Source organism: Apodemus sylvaticus, chromosome 20 (genome assembly GCF_947179515.1).
Source record: "Apodemus sylvaticus chromosome 20, mApoSyl1.1, whole genome shotgun sequence".
In the NCBI taxonomy this organism is placed as follows: Eukaryota; Metazoa; Chordata; class Mammalia; order Rodentia; family Muridae; genus Apodemus; species Apodemus sylvaticus.
Genome location: NC_067491.1, coordinates 9,582,222 through 9,609,027, shown reverse-complemented (window position 1 = coordinate 9,609,027; position 26,806 = coordinate 9,582,222). Strand labels below are relative to the sequence as shown.

Genomic DNA, 26,806 nt, shown 5'->3' with positions numbered 1-26,806 from the left:
GTTGACAATGTGCTGGGTTCTTCTATATTAATCATTGATTGAGAAAATTTTCTACAAGCTTGCATTTAGCCCAGTACTACAGAGACATTTTTTCAATTGGAAGTTCGTATTCCAAGTTGAGCTTGTGTCAAGTTGGCATAAAACTAGTCCTCAAAGCATGTCTCTTCAGGAACTTGTGGACTCCAGAAAGTACAAGTTCTATTAAGCTAAAATGCATTATGAACTACCACAGCACGATCCCGCGGCAAGATTCCTCTGGGTAATTGCCACTGCCATCGTAAGGATTGTGGACCCTTTTAAATTCTAAGGGATCTCAAAAACCTTTTCTAACACGTTCATTCTGGCTGTCAGAAAGCCAGAGAACTCTAATTGTCTAATTCAAGACCTATGTCTGATCTGCCTAGCAATAATTCCTAGTAAAGGGATGGTCTTCAGCCCTTACACATTCTATCTCACAATTCTTGTCTTGAATCTCCAAAACAATGTCTTTTTTGACTCTTGCTCCAACCTGCAAGGACATTTTTGCTTTTATTTTGGCCATTAAAGTCCCACCCAGCTAGATCTGAACAGTTATTTCTCAGAATTCTGTCATACCCCTCACCTTTTCAGTCCTCTGCTTGGGACCTGCTACACATTCTCCTCACTCTAAGAACTCTTCTCCAGTATGTCGATGATCTTTCCTTGCAGTCTGTCTTATGATTTTTCTCTGTAACATACCACTTCACTTAACTTTCTGGCTGTCCAAGGAGTATCTTCTTCTAACTCCCAAATGCCTCCTCCCAAGAAACTTACTTTGGCCACACCCTGATTCATTTTTCTTCTGGTATACCTCAAGTTTAAACACTCTGATCCAGGGCATAGCTCCTCCTTAAACTAAACAGAACCTTCTCCCCTTAAAGGGCATAGTAGGTTATCTTCATATCTAAATCTTTAACTTTAGAGTCTTAGAAAATCCCCTTTACCAAGGTATTCACGGTGCTTTTACAGAGCCTCTGGACCCCTCCTAACCTTCTGAACTCCAAATCCCTAAGTTTAAAGAGGTTCCTCTGAGTACTACTGCAGTAGGATTCTCAGATCCCTCTGGAACTCCCACCTCATTTATATACTCCTCTCAGAACTTAGTCTTGGGTTTCCTTTGTCAATTCTAAAGAGACACACCCTTCTTAATGCTAGAAGCCCTCAAACTCTTATCAAACCTTAATGTTCCCACCTTTCAGAATCTCCCTGAGCTACCTCACCATCCTCTTCCTTTTAATTAGCTTCATTTCTCTATTCTTTTCTCTCTCCTTTCTCTACTTCTCCCTCCATCCTTCACTTTCTCTCTCTTATATTAAGTAGATCCACAAACTGTTCATACAAAGCCCGGCCAGTCATCATCCAGTGCTGTAACATGTCAGTCCAGCTGTGCTCACTCCAGTAGATTTTAGTCTTCCAGAGGACTCCTACTCCTCCATCAGTATTGATCCTTTTTCAGCCTTTCAGTCTTCGGTCAGATACTCATACTGCTGAGGCCCCTTGCTGCTATATTGTATGGATCTTCTTTAAAGAAACCCATCTAACTGCAGGCAATGTCACTGTTACTGATAGCACAATGTCACTGTCACTGAAAGCAATGTCTTTGAAGCCCAGTATCTTTCCTCCCAATTTATAACAGGCAGATTCATGACCCTTACCTGGGCCTATTATGCCAGCATAGGTATAAGAGTTAACATTTACACTAACTGCAGATACCAAAAATTCCACTAACATGCCTCAATTTGGCAAGAGAGAGGCTGTTTAAGTTCTTGAGGCACCCTATCATTATTTGCATACTAATTTACAGTCTTAAGAAGGTCTTCCTGATATTCATGGAGAATAACAACTACCATAGAGATCATTCAGATATTTTAGATGAGAAAGCCAAAAAATAATAAATAAATAAATAAATAAATAATCCAACTTGATCCAGTACCCCAGCTATCCATGTAGTTTTAAACTCTATCTTGCACTACTATGTTCATAGAATCCCTATTTATAATTGCCAGATGCTGGAAAGAACCCAGGTATTCCTCAACAGAAGAGTGGATGCAAAAAATGTGGTATATCTACACAATGGAGTACTATTCAGCCATTAGAAACAATGAATTCATGAAATTCTTAGGCAAATGGATGGAGCTAGAGAACATCATACTAAGTGAGGTAACCCAGACTCAAAAGGTGAATCATGGTATGCACTCACTAATAAGTGGATATTAGCCTAGAAAACTGGAATACCCAAAACATAATCCACACATCAAATGAGGTACAAGAAGAAAGGAGGAGTGGTCCTTTGTTCTGGAAAGACTAAGTGAAGTAGTATTCAGCAAAACCAGAATGGGGAAGTGGGAAGGGGTGGGTGGGAGGACAGGGGGAGAGAAGGGGGCTTATGGGACTTTCGGGGAGTGGGGGGCTAGAAAAGGGGAAATCATTTGAAATGTAAATAAAAAATTATATTGAATAATAAAAAAAATAGTATCAGTGTTTTAGACTTAATGTAAGATCCCCAACTTACAAAAGAGAAAATAATATTAATGTCTAAAAATAAAAATATAATGAAAGAAAAAAAAAGAAGAGTGGATGCAAAAAATGTGGTATATCTACACAATGGAGTACTATTCATCCATTAGAAACCATGAATTCATGAAATTCTTAGGCAAATGGATGGAGCTAGAGAACATCATACTAAGTGAGGTAACCCAGACTCAAAAGGTGAATCATGGTATGCACTCACTAATAAGTGGATATTAACCTAGAAAACTGGAATACCCAAAACATAATCCACACATCAAATGAGGTACAAGAAGAATGGAGGAGTGGCCCCTGGTTCTGGAAAGACTCAGTGTAGCAGTATAGAGCAAAACCAGAACGGGGAAGTGGGAAGGGGTGGGTGGGAGGACAGGGGGAGAGAAGGGGGCTTATGGGACTTTCGGGGAGTGGGGGGCTAGAAAAGGGGAAATCATTTGAAATGTAACTAAAAAATATATCGAATAAAAAAAAGAAACTGAAAAAAAATATTTCTGTCCCCTTTCATTTCACTGGCTTAGAGGCTGTCTCCTCTGTTGAAGTTGAATCTCTTATCCTCTTATCCTTCTTCTCAGGTTAGCCTGTTATACCGCCCTGGTGAGGCTCTCTGATAAAAAGTAAACTATCCTTAAAGATTTTTGATATATCTTCAATAATGGTCTTACTGCCCCTCCTGGCCTTCAGCAAGCCCTCCTTTTTGCCATAAATAATCAGTTTCTTGTACACCACTGCTCATTTTACTTAAGACTTTCATCTATGCCCCCATTTTGCCGTAGACTCTAAACAGCACCCCCTCACATATGCATTACCCGCTCTTAGGTACCTACCAAACCTGAAGACATTTTTTAGGGCAAGACTGGCAGAATGATATTATTATTCAATGCCACCCTCTCATTAATTCCACCATGTCTTCACACTGGTGGACATACTCCCCTGTTAGACCACCCTCTCATCAACCCTACCATGTTTTCACACCAATGGACCCATTCCCAGATGAGCTAGAAACTCTCACCAGCAGGTATAAAAAGGCATGAGCAGAATTGATAGCCTTCTATTTCAAATCACTCTTATTGTATTATCTTCTATAAGATTTAGTAGACTTGGCTTCACTTCTAAAGTACTCAACACTTGCCTACCTCCTTAGACATTAAATACTCTTTTTACTTTCTCTATAGATTTGGTCCCCAGGAAATATAGCACAAGTCAATATCTTGAGCAGTTTAGATGATATTTAAACTTGAACTGTCCTGGCCAGCTCTTCTGATTATTGTTGATAGGTTCTCCCCAGAACCTCATTAAACTCATCCCCTTTGAATTGATGTTTGACAGGCCCATCACCACCCAGCCTTCTTCCCTATTGCTTTACATCTCCTTTTTGGACTTATAGCCCTCCTTATATCTGACCAGACACACTTATAATCTTTGCTCATAAGACCTTCACAAACCTCACCTCACCTCACCTCCACCTTCATTTCTCTCCTTAGATCCTGATCCTGGTGTCTGGATCTTCCTGTCTAACACCCCTCCCAAAAACTCTTACAGGCTAAATGGTGAGGATCACGCCAGGTATTCTTCACCACTCAAACAGTAGCAAAGGTAAAGAGTATTTCTCATTGGCAATACCCCTCAAAGCCTGATTTTAAAACTCCCAACTCTTCTGTGGACCCTTCCCAGGCTGACCTATATATCTCTACTGCCATCTCAGGTTTGACCTCTTCATTCATGTAATAGAAGGACTGGGTCTAAGCCTTGCACTTTCAATGTATTTTGTATCATTAGAAGAATTTTATAACAATAAAAATCTTGATTTTGCATCAAATTACGTACCATTTAAGAAATTATGACTTCAGCTTAGTAGCAATTTAAGAGATTTCTACCAAATGAGATTATAGCTATGCAATCAATTCTTCAATTCTAGATATTTCAATTATGACCATTTCTACATTCCCTAGAAAGGCAACCTATAATAATCCATAGCCCCAAAGCCTAGGGAACTGGGATGACAACTCTTCATAACTTCTTTAAGCTGAATATGGTCATTGAGATATTTCTAAAGGTGGTGGGAAGGACAGGGAAAATGGAGGATTTGGTTGGCCTTAAGAAGGCCACACCAACAATTGTATTAGTCTCTGATGTCTGTGTCCTGACTGGATCTGGATGAAAAACTAAGACATCAGGAGTTCAGGCAAGTCAGTTCAGCATGTCTGACAATGAAATTCACCAAGACTGTATATTCTGTAATATATAAATCTCAAAGCAAAATTTTAGTATCATCAAGATAAAATTTTTGTTTGATTCTCTGGAATCTAGTTCTTCTAGATTCCTTCTAGAAGGAAGGAAGGGGTCTTCCTTCATCATATCAGATTTATATAACTCTGGAAGGTGTAAATACCTTAATCACCTTTCTCAAAAACACAAAGACAAATTCTTTTTCCCAAATCAACATATCCTTCAGCAGTAACCAGGAGAACCTGTAGCTTGACCTCTGTCCCAGAAGAACAATAAAATAACCACAATACTCAAAATCACACACATCTTGATAATAAAAACAATTTAAAACAAATGAAGTAAACTAAAGAAATACTGTATGAGCCTATTTAGGCCTTTCTAATTTGTCATATCAGGATGTGAACCCAAAATTCCCATGGAGTTCACGTTAGAGACTATGAGTCTCCCGTAGGCTTTATTATACCATCTTTAAAACAATTAATTCAAACTTCCATTAAAATCTGCTTATAGGAAGCAGATATTTTTTAATTGTTAAGCTCTCTACCCAGAGCAGCCATCCTATTATACCATCTATCTGCTGTGCTCTCTACCTGGAGCCACAAACATTTGTTTAATTAGTACCTGTTCATGGCACTCAATTATCACTGCTCTCTCTACTTGGAGTCAGTGACTAACATTCCCTATCTCTTCCGAACCACAGGCGAAATTTCCCATCTTTAAGTATCAAAAGGTTATATTTTTCTCTTTATATCAATAAATTACCTGGTCCGAACCCATTTGTACCTTTGTCTCCCAATTCTGTATTCACAGGGAGAAGCTGGGTATAGAAAGACCTGCACTTGTCTGTGTCCCTGTTTGGGGGTGGGGGAGGCAGAGTGGGGAGTCAAGATTACTGGAAGTGAACACAGGCTCTCTTGGGTGTAGATGCCTCGCTGTTGTTCTCTGTAAGCCTCTCCAACCCAGTCAGCTTCAACTCCATGCTACTGCCCATGCCCTATTCAGGGGTTGGGGTGCAGTGAATTTTTATCTCGTTAGTTGAGTTCAAATCAATAGGTTAGGTGCCAATTTGTTGCGGTAAATCTCCAGCCCAAATATGCCAGGGCAAAGAAAACACAATTAATGTGACTACATGTTGTGTGCCCAGACTGGGCAGATCTACCACTACACTACCATCTTCCCCATCTATGAGACCCCTTAGAACTTGCTGTTTCTCTAGGCCAGGTGCTTCTGCTTCTCCTCTCTTTCTCTCCCAAAACCTTCAGCTCCATCTTCCCCTCTTCTTCTGTGTCATCTTCTCTTTCTCTCTACTCACCCAAAACCTTCAATTCCATTTCCTCACCCTCTCTTTCTCTCCTTCTCACCCAAAACCTTCTTCTTCTGCCCAATCACCATCATAGGCTCTAGCCTTTTATTTTACAGATTAAGCAGGTTTACAGGAATTCACCTGAGTGCTGACTCATTCCTTGTTCTCAGCCCCTCACTGGAGAATGGAATTAGCATCAGATACACTTAGCCCCAGGGCTATTCACAACTCAGCTTTGCATAACAGATCCTTTGAATTCACTCCTCTACCTTAAATTTTATATCCCTTGACAAACATTGTTTGTTGTTCCAGTTTTAATGTGTGGCAACTAAAATCCTCAGGATCTGAGTAAAATGTATTCATATTATACATATTAATGAAATCATATAATATCTATGTGCATGGCTTCCTCCCTTAAAGATGCAATATTCTGGAGTTTCATCAATTCTGTAAAAATGTCAGCAGGATTACATTATTTTTATATCAAAAATATTCTTGGGCTGCTCCAGCTGAAGGGCCATCAGCGGTGGAACCAAGGCGACACAGGGTCCAGTTAGGCCCTGCGCCCACGACCACTGACCTTCGCTGACCAGCCGGGCAGCAAGCAGCAGCGGTCCTGCGGAGCCTTTCGCTGCACGGAAGCCACTTCAGAACTCGGCTTCCCGCCAGTCAGGAGAGACTCACCTCCATCTTGATCCCGGACTCCAGAGATCGGTCAGACTGAGATCAGCCTGGGTGGCCGCCACATCTCCAGGTCCATCAAGAGGCTAGTGGGGGCTTCCGGGTGGCCAGCTGGGAGAAGTCGGTGTGCTCCAATAAATCCTGCGGGCCCCAGCGGGAGCCTTCAGGTGCCTGCTTCGGGGTCTGAACAGCCTGGACAACAGCACCCTGTCTATAGGCAGTGCAGAGTGTAAGCTGTGCACCAGAGGCCAACGGGGAAGGGGCAGCTTGCACTGGTGAGTCCAGCACTGACAAGACCAAGTAACACCAGTGAGAGCTAGATGGCAAAAGGCAAACGCAGGAACGTCACTAACAGAAATCAAAGCAATATGGCAACATCTGAACCAAATTCTCCTCTACCAGCAAGTCCTGGATACCCCATCACACCAGTAAAACAAGATTTGGATTTAAAATCACTGGTCATGATGCTGGTACAGGAACACATGAAGGACATTCAGGAGGAAATGGATCAAAAGTTAGAAGCCCTTGCAAGGGAAACACAAAAATCATTGAAAGAAATCCAGGAGAATACAAAAGCCAACAAGGAGGAAATGCAAAAAACACTTAAAGAAATACAGGAGAACTTTGGTCAACAGGCTAAGGTCATGAAAGACGAAACACAAAAATCTCTTAAAGAAATACAGGAGAACTTTGGTCAACAGGCTGAGGTCATGAAAGAAAAAACACAAAAATCTCTTAAAGAATTACAGGAAAGCACAAACAAGCAAGTGAAGGAGCTAAGCAAAACCATCCAGGATCTAAAATCAGAAGTAGAAACAACTAAGAAAACTCAAAAGGAGACAACTTTGGAGATAGAAAGCCTTGGGAAGAAATCATGGGACAGAGATGCAAATATCAACAACAGAATACAAGAAATAGAAGAAAGAATCTCAGATGCTGAAGATTCCATAGAAACCATGGACTCAACAGTTAAAGAAAATGCAAAATGCAAAAAGCTTGTAACCCAAAATATCCAGGAAATCCAGGACACAATGAGAAGACCAAACCTAAGGATTATAGGCATAGATGAGAGTGAAGATTTACAACTTAAAGGGCCAGCAAATATCTTCAATAAAATTATGGAAGAAAACTTCCCTAACCTAAAGAGAGAGATGCCCATGAATATACAAGAAGCCTACAGAACTCCAAACAGACTGGACCAGAACAGAAATACTTCCCGTCACATAATAATCAAAACACCAAATGTTCTAAACAAAGAAAGAATATTAAAGGCAGTAAGAGAAAAAGGCCAAGTAACATATAAAGGAAGACCTATCAGAATCACAGCAGACTTTTCACCTGAGACTATGAAGGCTAGAAGGTCCTGGGCAGATCTCATGCAGACTCTAAGAGAACACAAATGCCAACCAAAACTACTATATCCAGCAAAACTCTCAATCACCATAGATGGAGAAACTAAGATATTTCACGACAAAACCAAGTTCACCCAATATCTATCCACAAACCCAGCCCTAAAAAGGATAATAGGAGGACAACACCAATACAAGGAGGGAAACTTCACCCTGAAAAAAGCAAGATAGTAACCTTTCATCAAACCCAAAAGAAGTTAAGCAATCAAATTTAAAAAATAACGTCAAAAATGATAGGAAGTAACAATCACTATTCCTTAATATCTCTTAACATCAATGGACTCAATGCCCCAATAAAAAGACACAGACTAACTGACTGGATACGTAAACAGGACCCTACATTTTGCTGCTTACAGGAAACACACCTCAGGGTCAAAGACAAACACTACCTTAGAGTAAAAGGCTGGAAGACAATTTTACAAGCAAATGGTCTCAGGAAACAAGCTGGAGTAGCCATTTTAATATCAGATAAAATTGACTTTCAACCCAAAGTCATCAAAAGAGACTCTGAGGGACACTTCTTGCTGGTCAAAGGAAAAATACAACAAGAAGAACTCTCAATCCTGAACATCTATGCTCCAAATGCAAGGGCACCCTCTTTCATAAAAGAAACTTTATTAAAACTCAAAGCACACATTGCACCTAACACAATAATTGTGGGTGACTTCAACACTGCACTTTCCTCAATGGACCGATCAGGAAAACAGAAACTAAACAAGGACACAATGAAACTAATTGAAGCTTTGGACCAATTAGATTTAACTGATATATATAGAACATTCTATCCTAAAACAAAAGAATATACCTTTTTTTCAGCACCTCATGGTACCTTCTCCAAAATCGACCATATAATTGGTCACAAGACAGACCTCAACAAATATAAGAAGATAGAACTAATCCCATGCCTCCTATCTGATCACTATGGAATAAAAGTGGTCTTCAATAGCAACAGAAACAACAGAAAACCCACATACACGTGGAAATTGAACAATTCTCTACTCAATGATACCTTGGTCAAGGAAGAAATAAAGAAAGAAATTAAAGACTTTTTAGAACACAATGATAATGAAAACACAACATACCCAAATCTATGGGACACAATGAAAGCAGTGCTAAGAGGAAAACTCATAGCCCTGAGTGCCTCCAAAAAGAAAATGGAGAGAGCATACATTACCAACTTAATGACACACCTGAAAGCCCTAGAACAAAAAGAAGCTATTTCACCCAGGAGGAGTAGAAGGCAGGAAATCATCAAACTCAGGGCCGAAATCAATCAAGTAGAAACAAAGAGAACCATACAAAAAATCAACAAAACCAGGAGCTGGTTCTTTGAGCCAAGCTCAACAAGATAGATAAACCCTTAGCCAGACTGACCAAAGGGCACAGAGAAAGTATCCAAATTAACAAACTTAGAAATGAAAAGGGAGACATAACAACGGAAACTGAGGAAATCCAAAAAATCATCAGATCCTACTACAAGAGCCTGTACTCAACACAACTGGAGAATCTGGAGGAAATGGACAATTTCCTTGACAGATACCAAATACCAAAATTAAATCAGGACCAACTAGACCATCTGAACAGTCCCATAAAGCCTAAAGAAATAGAAGGAGTCATAGAAAGTCTTCCAACCAAAAAAAGCACAGGACCAGATGGTTTCAGTGCAGAATTCTACCAGACCTTCAAAGAAGAGTTAACACCAATACTCTTCAAACTATTCCACAAAATAGAAACAGAAGGAACACTACCCAATTCCTTCTACGAAGCCACAATTACGCTGATACCAAAGCCACACAAAGATCCAACGAAGAAAGAGAACTTCAGACCAATTTCCCTTATGAACATCGATGCAAAAATACTCAATAAAATTCTTGCCAACCGAATCCAAGAACACATCAAAACGATCATCCACCATGATCAAGTAGGCTTTATCCCGGGAATGCAGGGTTGGTTCAATATACGGAAATCCATCAATACAATCCACTACATAAACAAACTCAAAGAACAAAACCACATGGTCATTTCATTGGATGCTGAAAAAGCATTTGACAAAATTCAGCATCCTTTCATGCTTAAAGTCTTGGAGAGAACAGGAATTCAAGGCCCATACCTAAACATAGTAAAAGCAATATACAGCAAACCGGTAGCCAGCATCAAACTAAACGGAGAGAAACTTGAAGCAATCCCACTGAAATCAGGGACCAGACAAGGCTGCCCCCTTTCTCCTTATCTTTTCAATATTGTACTTGAGGTACTAGCTCGGGCAATTCGACAACATAAGGAGGTCAAAGGGATACAAATTGGAAAGGAGGAAGTCAAACTATCATTATTTGCAGACGACATGATCGTCTACCTAAGTGACCCAAAGAACTCCACTAGAGAGCTCCTACAGCTGATAAACAACTTCAGCAAACTGGCAGGTTATAAAATCAACTCAAGCAAATCAGTGGCCTTCCTATACTCAAAGGATAAGCAGGCTGAGAAAGAAATTAGGGAAATGACCCCCTTCACAATAGCCACAAACAGTATAAAGTATCTTGGGGTGACTCTTACCAAACATGCGAAAGATCTGTATGACAAGAACTTCAAGACTCTGAAGAAGGAAATGGAAGAAGACCTCAAAAAATGGGAAAACCTCCCATGCTCATGGATCGGTAGAATCAATATAGTTAAAATGGCCATTTTGCCTAAAGCACTATACCGATTCAATGCAATACCCATCAAAATCCCAACTCAATTCTTCACAGAGTTAGAAAGAACAATTATCAAATTCATCTGGAACAACAAAAAGCCCAGGATAGCTAAAACTATTCTCAGCAACAAAAGGAAATCTGGGGGAATCAGTATCCCTGACCTCAAGCAATACTACAGAGCAATAGTGTTAAAAACTGCATGGTATTGGTACAGTGACAGGCAGGAGGATCAATGGAACAGGATTGAAGATCCAGAAATGAACCCACACACCTATGGCCACTTGATCCTCGACAAAGAGGCTGAAAACATCCAATGGAAAAAAGATAACCTTTTCAACAAATGGTGCTGGTTCAACTGGAGGTCAGCATGCAGAAGAATGCGAATTGATCCATCTTTGTCTCCTTGTACTAAGCTCAAATCCAAATGGATCAAGGACCTCCACATAAAGCCAGACACTCTCAAGCTAATAGAAAAGAAACTGGGGAAGACCCTTGAGGACATCGGTACAGGGAGAAAGTTTCTGAACAGAACACCAATAGCGTATGGTCTAAGAGCAAGAATTGACAAATGGGACCTCATAAGGTTACAGAGTTTCTGTAAGGCAAAGGACACCATCAAGAGGACAGATCGGCAACCAACAAATTGGGAAAAGATCTTCACCAATCCTACATCAGATAGAGGGCTAATATCCAATATATATAAAGAACTCAAGAAGTTAGACTCCAGAAAACTGAACAACCCTATTAAAAAATGGGGTACAGAGTTAAACAAAGAATTCTCACCTGAAGAACTTCGGATGGCGGAGAAGCATCTTAAAAAATGCTCAACTTCATTAGTCATTAGGGAAATGCAAATCAAAACAACCCTAAGATTTCATCTTACACCAGTCAGAATGGCTAAGATTAAAAATTCAGGAGACAGCAGGTGTTGGAGAGGGTGCGGAGAAAGAGGAACACTCCTCCACTGCTGGTGGGGTTGCAAATTGGTACAACCACTCTGGAAAGCAGTCTGGCGGTTCCTCCGAAAACTGGGCACCTCACTTCCAGAAGATCCTGCTATACCACTCCTGGGCATATACCCAGAGGATTCCCCACCATGTAATAAGGATACATGCTCTACTATGTTCATAGCAGCCCTATTTATAATTGCCAGATGCTGGAAAGAACCCAGGTATCCCTCAACAGAAGAGTGGATACAAAAAATGTGGTATATCTACACAATGGAGTACTATTCATCCATTAGAAACCATGAATTCATGAAATTCTTAGGCAAATGGATGGAGCTAGAGAACATCATACTAAGTGAGGTAACCCAGACTCAAAAGGTGAATCATGGTATGCACTCACTAATAAGTGGTTATTAACCTAAAAAACTGGAATACCCAAAACATAATCCACACATCAAATGAGATACAAGAAGAAAGCAGGAGTGGTCCCTGGTTCTGGAAAGACTCAGTGAAACAGTATTTGGCAAAACCAGAACGGGGAACTGGGAAGGGGTGGGAGGGAGGACAGGGGAAGAGAAGGGGGCTTATGGGACTTTCGGGGAGTGGGGAGGGGCTAGAAAAGGGGAAATCATTTGAAATGTAAATAAATTATATCGAATAAAAAAATATTCTTGCATATATGTGTGTGTGTGTGTGTGTGTGTGTGTGTGTGTACCCAATATTTTCTTTATCTGTTCACCCACTGATAAACACTTAGATTGATTCCATTTCTTGGCCATTGTAAATAAAGCTACTATGAACTTAAGAGCACAGAATTTTTTTTTCAGCATATTAACTTCATTCTCTTTGACTGTATAGTTATATTGGGATTGTTAAATCATACAATAGTTTAGTTTTGGTTCTGAGGCTCCTTCATATTGTTAATACTGGCTGGAACCATTTACAGTATCTGACAGTAAACAGACATTCTCTTTCTTCTACATGCCAGCCAATGAGTTTTAGCACTTGCTTTCGATAATAGCTGTTGTACATTGTGGTTTTGACTTCCATCAATCACACTAGTAATTAAGGGTATTTAGCATTTTTCATATACCTGTTAGCTATTACTACATCCTTTCTTGATAAATCCTTATTCTCTGGTCTATTTTAAATTAGGTTGCTCTCTTGTTTTTCAGTTGTTTGGGTTTCTTCCATATTTTGTATATTAGCCATTTATTATTAGCAACCTTTTTATTTATTGCTATCACCTTTTATGTAGTATTAGTCTAATCAATGGGTTTTTTTTTTCTCTTTTGAGTGTCTTTTGGCATGTGTCTTTTTTCTTTTGATTTGTTCTAATCTATCATTTGATCTTTGCTTTTGCTCTCTGTGGTTTTGAAGTCATATCTAAAAGACAAATAGCGCTCAGACCAATGCTGTAGACACTATCTTCCTATGTTTTCCTCTACGAGTTTTGCATTCCCAGGACCTGCATTTAAGTCTAGGGTTCCTTTTGTGTTGCTTTCCCTATGTAGTGTAAAGAAAGGGTGTAATTTTATTTCCTAGGTGCTCAATACCATTTATCGAAGGCACCACCCTTTCCTTTCCTGAATCCTTGATGTCTTTGTCGAGGATTTATTCCCTTTGCTCAGGGTTGCCTTAGTGGTTGCTGGTCTATTACTTTCTACATGGACAATTACTTCCTTCCATTTAATTGGCTCTTCAGCAAGTCTGCCAGCACTGTTGGATCCCTCCTTTCACTTACAGTTTATTCTTCGCACTTCGGGGCTTCTGTTCTACGTGCTTCTCCTTTGCCGCAGCAGCTACTCTAGCCCTGCTGCCTTCCACACCCTCAATCCATGTCTAGTGTTCATCTCTCCCCCTTCTCCTCTGTGTGGGTCCCATTCAGTTTCCAGCTTTCCGTTCGACATATAGACTTAGAACACTCGTGTTCATGCTTACAGCCCAACTCTTTCCTCCAAGCTCCACTTCATAAATAATTCTTGGCATTTATACCTGTAACCACGATCACTCTATGAGCCTCACACTTACCAGGCCCCAAACAAATATAACGTTCCTCTATCTACACCTCTCTCCTGCCAACTATGTCTGCTTTCAGGCTTTCTCTATTAGACCCATCAACTATTTCCTTATTTAAAGACAGGGTTTTTCAAGACAGGGTTTCTGTTTGTAGCCCTGGCTGTGCTGGAGCTCACTTTAGACCAGGCTGGCCTTGAATCTGGAGATCTGCCTGCTTCTGCTTCCTGAGTGCTGGGATTAAAGCCATGCCCCACCACAGCCCCACAAACCACCAGCTTCTAATTACTCACTTTAGGATTAAGTTCTCTCCATAGTTGCATCCCTCACCTGCTGGTCCTCTGCATCTCTGCACCAGTCAGCCACCTACTCTTGCCTCTTGAGCTCTTAGCTCTTAGGTCTTAGCCTCCAGGAGCCACATGGTCAAGGATTTCTACTCCCTCTCACCTTCCTCACCCCAGTCATCACAGAGCTGCCTGAACAACAGGAGGCCTAGCCTACCCAAAGACTTTCCCTTCTAAAGAAAGAAACAGCTAATCTCTTTCTTAGCCATCACATGAGCCCTGAATTTCTGAAACATTCCCCTCAACCTCTCCCTTGTTCACTCCTGGCCTCCCAGCCACCCAGCCAGATTGTCAGTATAACAGAACTTGCCCCAGTTTCAGAAACAGGCCCTTGCCTATCTTTTCTTGTTGGCTTTCCTTCTCTAGATCTTCATACGGATGCTGCCTCCTTATAATCCACCCTGCATTCAAGCCACATCCACAGCAGAGAATGCCCTGAAACGTTCAAATGTAGATGCGAGTCCTTTTCCTGCTCAATGACTCTCAATCTCTTTACTGGATTTTCTTCAAATATTTACTTCCTCTTTAATATACTTGGGTGCTTATTATTCATTTTCTCCCCGGCAATATAAGCTCACTGAGGACAAGAAAAGGCTTTGTCCGGCCATATTCATTATGTCCCCAGTACTCAGAGCAATTTGTGATACGTGGTCTTCACTCATTTTAACTGTCACCAAGTACAGTACAGCATGCACTATAACTTGTGTATTATAGCAGAAAACAGAGTGGTTTGGGGAAGTTAACGGCAAGCCACTTGTGCTTAACTAAGAAAATACTTTACAGAGCAGAAGAGAGTGGGTTCAAAAGTCTGTGTCTTATTTATTTTAGCTTCTGTTTAAATACATGCAGCTGAATCAAACAGAGAGCATCTCCCATTGGTATCTATAGTGACACAAATATCTGTATGTTGGAGATTGCACCTGCTTCTTGACTGTTCTGACAAGTGCCTGTCAAAGGTGTATATCACCTCAGTTTCTTGATCTCACAGAGAGGGATAAGAAGTTATGCCTGTGAGATTTTTTTTTTCCTTCAGAAAAGCTTAAGCAAGCTACCGAACCTGAGTTACTGCCAACTCTATTGTTCATTTCTACCAGGCAAGTTAATATAAATGCATGATGCACTGATCTTATTTATGGGAAGAGGAAGTTCAGAATGTTTACAACATTAAACTATGTCAGATTTCCTACTTACCTATTTAAATTCCTATCGCAATGCCACATTGAAGTTTTCTGAAAGAATACTCTTTCAGGAGGTACATGCTTAATTTTTAAAGCTGCCTTTTATCTTAGGAGATGAAACTCGGTGATTTATCGATACACAGAAAGGATAGTATGCTGAGGAGGAGATGTGGAGAGAAAGCCATCCTGATGCAGACAAACTAGGGTCCTTTCAAATCATGTCATGAGATTCGGAGTTTTCAATCATCCCCAAAGCTCTGCCGGTCATCTTACTTGGAGGTTAGAAAAATGGTTATGGGAGCCCTGCAGCCTGTGAGACCGGCTTTCCAAGTGGCTGGCTTCCAGATGTAATCCATCCACGTTCTGCCCGCAGTTACTGCCATTTGGTGGCAGTTGTCCCCTCGGGCAAAATGGAAAGAGGGGTGATTGTGGACCTTGACATTGGCTGGAACATGTAGGAAAACACTGACACTTTCAGACTTCTCCAATTAGATTATTTCCAGGGAAACCGGGCAGAAAATTCTGAGAATGCAGTGTTCACACAATGTTACTACTTCCCAAGAAGGTGCCCCCTGAAAAGGGTCACAATGGTTATATCTCACTGTGGGGAGTGTGCAGTTGACTTTAACAAGCCTGCTGCAAGGGCACCACATCCAGGACTTTATGTTCTTGTGATTAACACATTGAATATAAAGGTGTGAAATATATGAATAAATATGTTTTTATGGCAAGACAGATTGCTTCTGTATTTGAGACTATATAACAGCTCATTTTAATCCAGTCCCTGATTGTCCCTGCATCGTCAAACAACAGTATCAACTAACCAGATCTCCCAGTGCTCCCAGGGACTAAGCCATCAACCAAGGGGTACACATGGCTCTAGCTGCACATGTAGCAGAGGATGGCCTTGTCAGGCATCAATGGGAGAGGTTCTCGGTCTTATGAATGCTCAATAGATGCCCCATTGTAGGGGAATAGAGGGCTGGAAAGTGGGAGTGGGGTGGGTGGAGGAACACCCTCATAGAAGTAGGGGGAGGGAGGATGGGATAGGGGCTCTCCGGGAGGGTAGAAACTGGGAAAGGGGATAACATTTGAAATGTAAATAAGGACACATACTCCACTGTGTTCATAGCAGCCCTATTTATAATAGCCAGAAGTTGGAAAGAACCCAGATGTCCCTCAACAGAGGAATGGATACAGAAAATGTGGTATATTTACACTATGGAATACTACTTAGCTATTAAAAGCAATGAATTCATGAAATTCTTAGGCAAGTGGGTGGAATTGGGGAATTTCACCCAGAGTAAGGTGACCCAATCACAAAAGAATGCACATGGTATGCACTCACTGATAAGTGGATATTAGCCCAGAAGCTCAGAATACTCAAGAAACAATTCATATATCAAATGATGCCCAAGAAGAAGGAAGGAGAGGCCCCTGGTCCTGGAAAGGCTCAATGCAGTAGTGGAATACCAGGGGAATACCAGGACAGGGAAGCAGGAAGGGGTTGATTGGGGATCTTGGGGAGGGAAGAGGGCTTATGAGACCTTCAGGGAGGGGGATCCAGGAAAGGGAAAATCATTTGAAATGTAAGTAAAGAATATATCTAATAAAAAAAAGAGAGAATATATCCAGTAAAAAAGAAATCCAATCTGCATTATGGAGTTGACATCTTTGTGTTTCTGGTTCCTTGCATGGTAGATCCATTATAAAGTTATCTTTGATGTGTTTTTAATTAAAACCAGGAAGTGTCCACAGCTCCTTATCATTGTTCCATTTCTCTGTTTGCACAGCACACCATGTTAGAACTGGAACGTGCGAGGTGGTGGCGCTGCACCGATGCTGTAATAAGAACAAGATAGAAGAACGGTCCCAAACGGTCAAGTGCTCCTGCTTCCCTGGGCAGGTGGCAGGCACCACGCGAGCTGCCCCATCTTGTGTGGATGGTGCGACCTCTTCCATTGCTCCTCATAATTACATGGTTGGAATTGGAACCCCGCCATAATGCTATCTACTAGAGTCACTCCAAGGGGACAGCTCTGTAAATCATGTGGCAGAAAGGAAGTTATTTGGGGGCTTTTCTTTTTTTATGACGTGAATACCTCTATCAAGAGTGAATTACACCTCACATAGTTCTATTACAAAAGCATTATAACGAGGTTCCAGTCAATGTGCTTCTGATATTGTTGCCATGAAATGTAGATTTACTGGTAGATAGGAGATTTATAAATTATGTGGGAAAAGCAAAATGGCTAAAAATGGTGATGCATGTTCAAATAATTCTGAACAAAGTTTAAGCATAAGGGGGAAAAAGTCACCATACGTGAATGATTGGCTGAAGATAAAATTCACATAAGATGACTTCAATGGAGATGGATGTAAATATTGGTTTCTTTGTACGACTGTTCATATAGTAGATTATAAATCTTTGTATGAAGCTATTAGTTGCTGCATAGTAAACAGTAATTTGTTATGTGGCCTATCCCTTGTGAAGAAATTACTGTTTACAATAAAAAAAAGAGAAAAACATAGTGAGTCTACTAACACTCTCCTAATTTTTAGCTTGCTCATGGGGAGTATTTCATTGATTTTAAAATATTGATTCATCCAGGCATGGGTATAGTTTATTATGTATTTATATAAATCAGTGCAAGGTCTCTCAATATATCAGTCAGATGAAGTTTCTGTTTTTGCTTGAAACATTCTTCAGCATTGTGAGTACAGTTATTACTTTCTGTTGAAAATCTAGAAATTTATTAATGTTTTATATAATATACTCACAATATATCCCGTTAGTTCTTATTGTGGTAAAATAGTCTGGTGTGGTAGCACAAGCCTTTTATTCTAGTTCTTGGGAGGCAGAGGCAGGTGGATCACTGTATGTTTGAGGCCAGCCTGGTCTACATTGTGAGTTCCAGGAGAGCCAGGGCTACACAAAGAAACTCTATTTTGAAATAGGGTTCCATGTGTTTCTCGCAAAACATACATATGAGAAAATTCTTGAAAATACAATGCATATTAGCTAGATCAGTGACTTTACCCCATGAGTCCCAAATAAAGGTATTGAATTGAATTTCTCTCTCTCCTCATAGCATCCATAGTGGAACAAAAATGGTGGTGTCATATGCAACCATGTCTGGAGGGAGAGGAATGTAAAGTCCTTCCAGATCGCAAAGGATGGAGCTGTTCCTCTGGAAACAAAGTAAAAACAACTAGGGTAAGTGGAGAGCCAGCGTGGAAGGGAGAAACCTCAATTAGCAGGGAACAGGGTATGTGCTACTGTAACTTAAGTGGCATTTGCAGAATGAGAGAACATAGTTTTATATAATGTCAATTTCCCATTCATTCATTTATTCATATCACATTTTTATTTTGGGATTTCATCCTCTACCAACACCATCCACCTCCATGTTTTCTGATTAATGAAATAATTTTCTTCATAAGATACTGCCAGGGACATGAACACCCCATACCACTATGATCCATTCTAAATGACAGACAACTGGCCATAATCCCTGTTCTTTAGCAGAATAGTTATGAGAATACATTCTGACAAAGACTGATTAGTTTATACACGGCTTCATATCTATTTATAACTTGGGTTCCTTCTGTTTTGTGAAAGCAATTGTTTTGACCTTCTTGGGTTTTGTATCATTAGTTTTCTAAGGGTTAAAGATTACAGGTTACTGTTTATGGGTTAAAGATTAAGGGTTGTAAACACTTTCCAATAGGGTAATGGAAAGGCAATTCAGAGTCTCAGGATCACAAAATGATGCTCAAGACAGGGGCACATTTCTGTTCTCAAGAAAGGAAAAGACATTTTATTTTTAATTTCCCATTGACTAAATGAGTTTTCTGCACTAGAAGAATTTTAATTCCTTTTAAAATATTAACATATAAATTTAAATGCAATTATTTAAATTATTATATACTTATAAATACATAAGTAAGAATTATATATAATTGTAAATAATTAGAAGTTAAAATTTCATACTCTTCCTTTTGCTTTGAAAGAAAGTTGGCAATTGGTTAAAGCTGGATAATTGAATGATAAAACAAAATAATTATATAAGGATGCTTTATAACGAGTCTCACTAAACTAGATAATGATATTTATTTGACATGAAAAAATTTAAAAATTTTCTGCATATCTTCAAGTGATTATTTTATGTCATTCCAACATTCTAGTCTGTCAAGTAATATAACCAATGCCTTGACAATAGATACAAATGTGACCATGTTTTGAATAACACAGATAAAACCATACTTTGCTGTTTTGCCAAATATTCTTGATTCTAATTTGTTGGTTGAATTTTGGAAAACGTTCCCAAACTATACCAAGTAAGTATATGATTAATTAGAATAATTATATTATTCAATGTGGTTACAAAATTTCTAATTTATTCTGATTGAAAAACATTGTCCTGATATAAATTTTTCTTCTATTTATTAAAATGAAATTATTTTCCTCTCATACTATTTCTATTAAAAATAAGACTTATGAGAATTTACTAAAGATTTGAGATTCTGAAACACATTGACAAAATAAATAAGTAAAAAAGGTGATCTCTCTCCAGCCATTTTGTGTTTTCATTCTTCAGTGGACAAGGGGAAGCTGACATTTATGGGACCCATAAACATATGCTGCCTACTGAACAAGGTGCTTTAAATACATTATCTAATTTACTCCGTTTAATAGCCCCATAAAGATGATATTTTAATCTCCATTTTACCGATGAGTAAACCAATACCTTGGCAAAGTTAAGTGACTTCACAAGGTCATAACAGTAATTAATTGAGGGAATATGACTCAGCCGCACAGCTCGGTTCTCAAAATTGATCCCTTAATCTGTACCTCTAACTTAATGTTAACATACCATTTGATATTTTTTGTCAGTGATAATGATAAAATGTTCCTATAGTTCTTTTCATATGAGGTAGACCTTTAAGAGTATATTTAACTTTCTGGAAATTCTAAATGCAAAGGTCAAGACAGTGCTGTTGGAATTTTCAAAGATTATTTTCCGATGGCGCCCTCTCCTCCCCAGTTGGCAATATTCTCAATAACCCAAAATTAAAGCAGAGCTTCACGTTCACAAAATTTACCCCGATGAATAGAAATAAATAAGATGTGTGTAAGAATGAGTAGTTCTGGGCGGGAAAACCCCATCTAGACCTTATAGCTTGCAACGTTTTCAGGTTTTCTTTCATTTCCTTACGTAAGAGCAGCTGGGAATGGAGGACTTTGTAGAATGTCACATATCATTGTCCCAGAATTAAAAAAAAAAAAAAATCCGTGGCCAGACAGGAGATTCTTTCACTGTGAGTTCCCTGGTTGATTCATTGTGTCTAGAATGGTGACAATTGTGGCTCGATGCGGTCAGGAGCAGAAACGGAAAAACCCTCAAGGGTTCACAGTATGGAAGCTGGACTCGAGTTTTTCTTCACATTTTATCCATTCTTAGTCTCTCTCCTTGTCCCTTTCTCTCCACCCCCCCCCTTCCATGCCGTGCACTCTCTCTTCTTCATCTTTCTGCCATACTCCCAAATTGCTTCCCTCCGCTGTCAGAAAAATGTCCATGTTTCCCTTTCCACAACTCAACTGCCACCAAGACTGCTTTCCCTCTTCTGTGTCTCACCTTTACCATGGCTCTGCTGCCTCTAAAGTTACCAACTCAACCTTCACTTCTAAGCAGACAAGAAAAGGCTACTCAAGGAAAGCTTCCTCATATTCAGTATGATATGACACCGGGGCAACAGGATTAGGGCATTGTTTCTCAGCCAACTCAATAAGGGAGCCCGAGAAACAAGCTTATACAACCCCCAAATGGTGTTTGGATCAGCCACAGCCATCGATACTTTTGTTTCAGACCAGTTACAACCTTGCCTCTTGAATATCAGTCATACTGGTCCCTCTGACAGGTCAATGGGCAAGTCCTCCTCTACCTTAGGTAGTTGCAGGGTCATCTGCAGTTCCTTGAAAGTCATAACACAAAGTCTGATAGAAATTTTTTCAGACCACACTGACTGCATATCTAGGGCCATGGAAATGATCTGATTGTCATGTAGTTTTCTTAAGTCACCTGAGGGTTAGTCCAACAGCTGGTACCAGTGATGGAAGGCAGGAAGTCTGAGTGGATATTGGTCAACAGTTCCGTTGTTGTTCAGGACAGCCAAAATGAGCCCAACAGCTGCAAATTAGGGAGTTAGATTGTTCTGTGCCTCCAGCATCTCTGCTGACTGAAGAATGGACATCAGAAGCCAGGCTTAGAGTGAGAACGGAGTGAACTAACTGTTAACATTAGTGACTTTAACAGTGTTTATCACTGTTCAACATCTTCTCAGCACCCAAGGAAGAGGTGAGTTCTCATCATCCGTCTCAGTTGTATTTAATCCACTGCATGGATTAAATTGCTCCTAAGATTTCTAGTGAGTCTGAGGCAAGAAATTTCATTTCAGAAATGAAAGTGGGGTAAGGGAGATGATAAAAATGACTTGAAAGAAGGAACTTTTTTAAATTATCAAAGTAAATTTCTTCCTTTGGTTTTATATGAAACATTTTTATTCTCGATTGTTTTAAAATATATTTTTTAATTTTTCTTGCATTTTGATCATTTTAAATTTTCTGTGTATGTATGCATTCAGGTCTTTGTGTTGGTCAGAGAACATGAGTATAGAGGCCTCAGAAGGCTAGAAGAGAATATCTGGTCTAGATCTGGACTTATAAGGGTAGAGTTACCCAAATTGGACTCTGGGAACTGAACTCAAGTTCTTCGTACGAGGAGTAGATGCTCTTTACCATTGAGCCATCTCTCCAGCTTTTGGTTCCTGGTCCTCATGGCTTTAATATCCTGTATTTTCATAAGGCTAATTTCGGATATGTGAATAAAATGAGCATAGAGAAATAAAACAAGTATTCAATTTTTAAAAACCTTGTAAAACATGGGCATTCTTAGATATTTTCAGTGAACTGAATGCTGTAATAGTGTACCTAGATGATCAAAATTGCACAAATACGAATGTTTAGTCGAATGTTGCTATAGTGCCATAAAAAGTCAAAGATTCCAATGTCATAGGCTCTGTATTTTCCATTGAAATAATTTTAAAGGGAAGGCAAGAAGAAACATCCTTCAAATAGGTTCGAGCACAACAGTATGGCACAGAGAGAATACTGAGCAGAAGTGGCCTTTGCAAAGTATAGGCAAATAGAATGTTGGAAGAAGCCTAAGTAATTATTGTATTCATTGCTTCTGTCTTAGGGTTTTACTGTTGTGAACAGACACATGACCAAGGCAACTCTTATAAGGACAACATTTAATTGGGGCTGGCTTACAGGTTCAGAGCTTGAGTCCATTATCATCAAGGTAGGAACAGGGCAGCATCCAGGCAGGCATGGTGCAGTAGGAGCTGAGAGTTCTACATCTTGATCTGAAGGCTGCTTGGAGAAGACTGGCTCCCACGTTGTTAGGAGGAGGGTCTTAAATCCCACTCCCACAGTGACACACCTACTACAACCAATAGTGCCACTCTATGAGCCAAGGATATTCAAACCACCACAGCTGTCACTGTTCACTTAACCAGTCTTGAATAAGGCAGCTAGGGTCGCCTGAGTCCGATGAAACCATAATTCCTAATTTGTCAGGTCCTAGGCACAAAATGAAATAGCTTGGGATTTGCTATCTGCCCAGAGTTATTCGTGTTTCTGAGGCAATATATGATGGTCATACGGGATTTTTACCACAAACACAATAGCTGGAGATATGATTAAAACTTTCAGTAATGTATATCCTCCCTGGTAATTGCCCATATCCAATCTGGAATGCTCAGGTAAGTCTCACAGTGGAAGGAAAGCAATCAGCCAAAACCAGCAATGATGCATGCAAGGCCTCAGCATGGGGGAAACAGTATCTTCCAGAACTTACTAGAAATCGGGGCTGGGTGAGTTCATTTGAGTAACGTATAACCTCATTGCCCTTCTCACAAATGTGAATTATGCCCTGCCTCTGCTTCATACTCTGTTCAGAAAGCTGGGATGCTGTCGTCCCTCTGACCTATTTTCTTTCCCAGAAAGGAGGGGAAGCAGGCAGGTAGCCTTTTAGGCAACAGCACATTTTTGTTCTCCATTTCATTTAGTCTGAGGAGCATAGAAGATACAACATCTGTTTCCAAACTCCCCCGCTCCATGCTGAAGGAGAAAAATTTAGGAGTGGCCATGTGATACAAAACTGTCTCCTGAATTACCTTTAAGATTTAAGTTAAAAAGAAAGGAAAACTCATACGAGTCCTTTTATACTTTTATTTTTAAACTCATTTTCAAAGATAAATAGTGAGGAACTTTTTTTTTGAGTCATTAATAAAAGAATAGTCTCTCCAGTGTAAAGGAGCACATAATTATATGCTAATTATACAATACAAAATAGCAAGGGGAAGGTGCTTGTGAGATATGAGAAAATATCTTTAACACTATTGGGATCATCAGTAAAAAAAAAAGACTATGCTTCATTTCTTTTAATTTTTTTGATATTATTTCTCTGTGGCAGAGCCGAGGAACTCATGACGGCTTTTGAATTTCCTTTTCTTATCTGTCAGTCTGGACCTCATACTCCAGAACACAGGGGTCAATAGCTCTTAGGTCTGATTTCCTGAGGAAAACATGACAAAATAATTACTTTAAAATTGACTTTATATTATCATTAGCTATATTATCTTTGGGAATTATTTATCCAAGGTTCTCCTACTTTTTCTATGTATAAAATAGATTCTTAGGGCATAATTCTTGGCTGGTTGGGAAGCTTTTATATTTACCCATATACTTAACATACCTTTATTAGATAGGGATTATATAATTTGTAATATACCTAGAAACAAAATAGAATTTTTAAAAGGTGATACAATGAAAGTGAACAGATGTTAAGAATTCCTGAGCACATTATACAGTAATAGTACTCTCATAACTTAAACACGAAAGTAAATATACCATTGACATAAGCAGTTACTGTGTACTGACTCCAACCATACTCAACAAAGTCAACTACACTGGACAATATAACACAGAGATATATGGAATACTCTTTGCCTCCAGGAAGCATATGTACTTGAGATAGGGAAATGAAGACTGTTTGTAGCCTCATAAGTTTCTTTATTTCTATGCAGCATCCTGCCAGGGACATCAGGATAAATGGCAAATAGTGTCAGACTAATGCTATTGAAATAATAGACTAGGAATGCCCTTGCTTTAGTTTGTGATCTACAATGGCACGAACATGTCGAACAAGGTTCAGGTTCAAGGTCTCTAGCTGTGTATACCAAGGATACTTCTCACTTCCTTCACAGCTAAATTAGTAAGATGTTGATGAGTGGATCACTTCAGAAGGCAGATAAGACTTGTTTTTAGAAGGGAGGAAGGAATCTGCCTCTTGTGAATTTTGCTGATCGAAGCCTCATGGTCCCTCCTCCAGACACAGCTGTATTTTATATCGAGGCTGAGAGTTGTAGGTCTAAATAGGACAAGTATGCTGTCCCAGATGCAAAACAAAGGGAGGGCACAGCACGGGGATGGGGGTTAACATTTACTTCATTACATTAAGGTGCATAGTTTATAGCTTGCCTGATGCTCACTTTGCCTGGCGAATGTAAGTACACTTAGAGTAGGGTAGTTCTTTTCTATTTGTTCACTCTTATCCAGCATATCCCTGTCCATCTGTCTTCATCTTACCACCAGTCAGGTTTTCAAATGCACCCTGTTCCACAGCACAAAGCCAATGACCTTTAGGACTGTGGCTTATAAACTTTATTACAGTAAGAAAATCTTATCTTGTAACCCATTATACACATGTACACACCACATGCACACACGCATACACACATATACACACATTCACACACATGCACACCCACCACATGCACACACACATTCACACACATGCACACCCACCACATGCACACACACACATTCACACACATGCACACCCACCACATGCACACACACATTCACACACATGCACACCCACCACATGCACACACACATTCACACACATGCACACCCACCACATGCACACACACACATTCACACACACATACAACACACAGACTCACACACATGCACATACACACGTGCGCGCACACACACACACACACACACACACACACACACACACACGAATCTGTATGTATCACACTGCAGTTGATATTATACTCTGATATTTTGATTGTCTTTCTTTCTTATATTTTAATCTTCCTCCTTCTTTTCCTTCCCATTTCTTCCTTTCCTTTTCCCTTCCTTCCTTCCTTCCTTCCTTCCTTCCTTCCTTCCTTCCTTCCTTCTTTCCTTCCTTCCTTCCAGTATCAGTCCCATGGGTTGATTTTATCACGTTGATTTTATCTCTTGCTGATTAGTTGCATTCTGCATCTCAGGAAATACCATCTTGGTATATGATTGCTTCCAGTGCCCTGCTCCAGTGAACTTGTGGGGATGCAAACTCCTTAATGAAGTTTTCAAATCAACTCAGTTCTCATGTTTTAATATCAGTTTTCAATATACTTTTGGGCAAACATTTCATTTACTTTTGAGATATAGATCTCAGGGAGATGAAATCATATGGTAAATAAATATTAATTCAAAAAGATCTTACTGTTTACTGTTTTAAGGTGATGTTCTAAGTTGCAGGAAAGATACCAAAGAAATAAAAGAACAGAAATAAGAAATTCTCCTCTCAGGGAATACAAATAGGTTGTATTTTGTTGTTGTTGTTGCTGCCATAGTAAGTTAAAGGAAGTTTAAGTGACTTAATACAAGTCCCATTAGTCACTATAGGTCATATAGATCTAGCACATGGACCACAACAGTATCTGTTGTGTGGGTTTTGTGAAGTAGAATAGAACAGTGGGCATCACCCTTTACCACAGGGCTATGGTTCTTCCTGGTGAGCCCGAAGAGAACCCAGGTCTAAGATTATTCATGTTAGCATCTCCTGGTTCTTGGGGATGATAGAGCTGATAAAGCCAGGCTCCCCAGTGCCTCTTTCACCTCCTCTAGGATGATCGTCTTTTCTAATCTCATTGTCTCCCTGTCTGAGAGATTAGTGGCATAGCCAAGCGTCCGCAGATATGCAGTTCTCAGTGCCCTCCCTATTCTCAGCATTCCTCTGGTTTCTTCCTTTGCTGTGTCTCCAACTAACTTTTCTGTATGTTGTCAAGTACTGTTAAGGAATGAGAAAGTTACAACATGAGGGAATTCCTAGAGGGTCAGCTAATCAGCAAGCACAGTTATATCTGCAAAGCCCTTTCACCAGAGGGCTTAAATTACTGCTTCTTTGAGGAAGCAAAGGATATGAAAGACATCTGGGTGACAAAATAGACCAGATCCTAGCTATTATATTAGATGCAACAACAATTAAAAATTAGTAAAATACATAGCACATTAGATGTTGTGTTAGGTCATAGTGGGGGAAAAGGATGGTGTCTTA

The 26,806-nt window shown here is 39.8% G+C and overlaps 1 protein-coding gene across 1 annotated transcript in view; it reads left to right on the top strand.

Moving 5' to 3' along the window:
• The window catches only part of Tafa2 (TAFA chemokine like family member 2), a 408,308-nt gene that overhangs the window by 354,501 nt on the left and 27,001 nt on the right, over window positions 1–26,806 (top strand). Inside the window, exons 3-4 of the mRNA XM_052165801.1 lie at window positions 17,135–17,287; window positions 18,434–18,558. Coding sequence (XP_052021761.1) covers window positions 17,135–17,287; window positions 18,434–18,558 — 278 coding nt within the window. The remainder of the gene's footprint in view (window positions 1–17,134; window positions 17,288–18,433; window positions 18,559–26,806) is intronic.